Genomic DNA, 2,759 nt, shown 5'->3' on the forward strand with positions numbered 1-2,759 from the left:
GAATGTTTAGTCTGGTTTTAGTAGTTAAAAACAGGTTTATTTTAAGGAATGAACTGTCACGCGCCCTAGTTAAATGTCCATAATGAGGGCCCCACCACACATGTGACAACTGGGGTCGTGACAATGTAACTTGGTCCATCAAATTGGAGTCGAACAAGGACCGAGACGTAATACCCAGTCGGGAAGACTGGTGAAAGCTTTGAGATGGCATGAGGATCCCGAGGATAAAGGCGTATCCCGAGGTTAAAAAATAACTCAGGAACAAAAGGAGGCCAATCCCGAATGAAGCAAACGCCAAACTACTCCCAAATGGAACGAGAATCAGTGCCTTAGATCGTCTTTCGATGCCACCTAAGACAGGGTCTTTGCCCCAAAGGAGTGGACGGGAGGAAATCGAAGATAAGGAGGACCAGGGAGAAAGTCAACCTCAGCCGTCGCGATCGAGAGTATGAACGTCTCAGGCGCATACCCGAGGAAAAGAAGCACCTACCCACCATTGTGGCAAAGAGCATGCTGAATCAGATGAAGACGGAGTACAGCAGAATCGGCTTCGAAAGAGGGTAGCGGAGGTCGAGCGAAAACTGGAGGATCGAGATCATGATGAGGATTTGGACGTGGTTGATCGAGAACCCTTCTCAGATGAGATCATGAACATGCCTCTTCCTAGGAACTTCATCATGCCAACATTCATCCCATTCGAGGGGAAAACGAGTCCTAAAGAACATACTAGTTACTTTAAGTCAGTAATGACTGTACTGGGTCGGGAGGACGAATTGCTCTGCAGGACATTCTCGGCGTCACTCAAAGGACCAGCCATTAAATGGTTCAGTAGCCTGCAACCGGGATCTATTAATAATTTTCAGGAGCTAGCTCAGAAATTCATAGCCCGATTCCGAAGTGCAATCGGGAGTAAGAAGACTTCTGATAGTCTCTTTGGCATACGGCAAGGAAGAAATGAATCTATTCGGGATTATCTGAAGCAATTTGACGAGGTTGCCATTGAGATCGAGAAGCTTGATGATCAAGTAGTGTACAGTGCCCTTTGGAGCGGCATCACACACCAAAGACTTCTGGAAGTCTTGCTAACAGATAAACCCAAAACATATGGGACGCTGTTACGCAAATGCCAAAAGCAAGCCAGCGTCTATGAAGTGATAAATGCCCGGGTAAAAGCTGACAGGGAAAGCGGATCTGATCGGGATTCAGATAAAAGTTCTCCGAATGAAAGAAATCAAGGATCAAAAAGAAAATGGAAGCGCGGCCAAGGAAGAGTGAGTTATACGCCACTTAATACGAAGCCATTGGAGATCCTGATGAACATTCAGGACAAGAGTTCATTAAAGTGGCCCGGGAAGCTACGCACACCACCAAATACCGGGATATGACAAAGTACTGTCGATTCCACAAAGACTATGGACACCACACATATGGGTGTCGAATCCTGAAATCAGAGATAGAAAAGCTGATTCAACAAGGAAACCGGGCCAGTTACGTGAGGGAATCGGGAAAATCCCGTAACTACTCGCCAGAATAGAAAAAGAGGGCCCGATCCCCTAGCCCGAAAGAAATCGTCAACAAAGCAGACAAGGGAAAGGAGAAGGTGGATCGGGAAGAAACACCCGTGTACGTGATCATGGGAGGACCAACTGTGGAATCAATTAGGAAGGCGAAACAAAAGGCCCGGTTTGTGGGGGTTGTTCACTTGCCTAAAAAGGGCAAAATTCATCCTGTCCGGAACCCATAACCTTCACAGATGCAAATTTGGAGGGAGTTATAGCACCTCATGATGATGAGATAATAATCAAGGCTAAAATAGCAAACCGGGAAGTTCACCGAGTTTTGGTTGACACGGGGTCATCCGTTGACCTAATCTCATACGAAGCTTTCAAAAGGTTGAAATTGGCTGATGATTTGCTAACTCCTTCATCAACTCCATTATATGGTTTCGCAGGATCCTCTACAGTGGCTGAAGGAACGATCCATTTGGATCTCAAGATCCGGAAGTCACCCCGAAACACGCTTGTTCGGGTCAATTTCATGGTCGTGAAGGAGTTATCGGCATACAATGTGATCCTGGGACGTCCGACACTCAATGCGCTTGAGGCAGTCGTATCCCCTAGGCACATGAAACTAAAGTTCCCGACTGAGGCTGGGGTAGGGGAATGTTGTTCAGATCAATCAGCTTCCCGACAATACTATACCAATTACTTGAAGGAAAAGTGTAGACCATAAAGTTCAGGAACTGCTCTGAACGTTGAAATCCGAGATGATCGGGATGAAGAAAATATGCAGCGGGCGAAGCCCGTAGAAAAACTGGAAAGGATACAACTCAGTCAATCCCTTCCCGACAGAGGAACGTTCATCGGCTCGGAGCAACCGGAAAGCTTCAAAAAAGAGCTTACTCAGTTCTTATGTGATAATGTAGATATCTGTGCATGGTCGGCGAGTGACATGCCGGGGATAGATAGGCGGGTAGCAGAGCACAAACTCTGGATACAGAAGGGTGCTACCCCGGTCATCCAAAGATGAAGGAACTTCGCGATAGAAAAGCATGAAGCGATCAGGATCGAGGTGGAGAAATTGGAAAAGTCGGGTTTCATAGAACCAATTGAATGCCCAACCTGGTTGGCCAATGTGGTTATGGTCAAAAAGGCGAACAGGAAATGGAAAATGTGTACCGACTACACAGACTTGAACAAAGCCTGCCCAAAAGATTGTTATCCCCTCCCGAGGATTGATCTTCTGATCGATGCTACTGC

General features: G+C 46.6%; 1 protein-coding gene across 1 annotated transcript; it reads left to right on the plus strand.

Moving 5' to 3' along the window:
- The first annotated feature begins 746 nt into the window (after window positions 1–746).
- On the plus strand, window positions 747–1,385 carry LOC149005287 (uncharacterized). Its single transcript, XM_089135836.1, has one exon. The coding sequence runs from the start codon at window positions 747–749 to the stop codon at window positions 1,383–1,385; it is 639 nt and encodes a 212-aa protein (XP_088991962.1).
- The last annotated feature ends 1,374 nt before the right edge of the window (window positions 1,386–2,759 follow it).

This window comes from Hakea prostrata, chromosome 9, assembly GCF_041222555.1.
Source record: "Hakea prostrata isolate BN-2017 chromosome 9, UWA_Hpros_2, whole genome shotgun sequence".
Lineage (NCBI taxonomy): Eukaryota > Viridiplantae > Streptophyta > Magnoliopsida > Proteales > Proteaceae > Hakea > Hakea prostrata.

Excerpts from the sequence above, each read along its gene's own strand:
- LOC149005287 (XM_089135836.1), top strand. The coding sequence starts at position 747 with ATGACTGTACTGGGTCGGGAGGACGAATTGCTCTGCAGGACATTCTCG.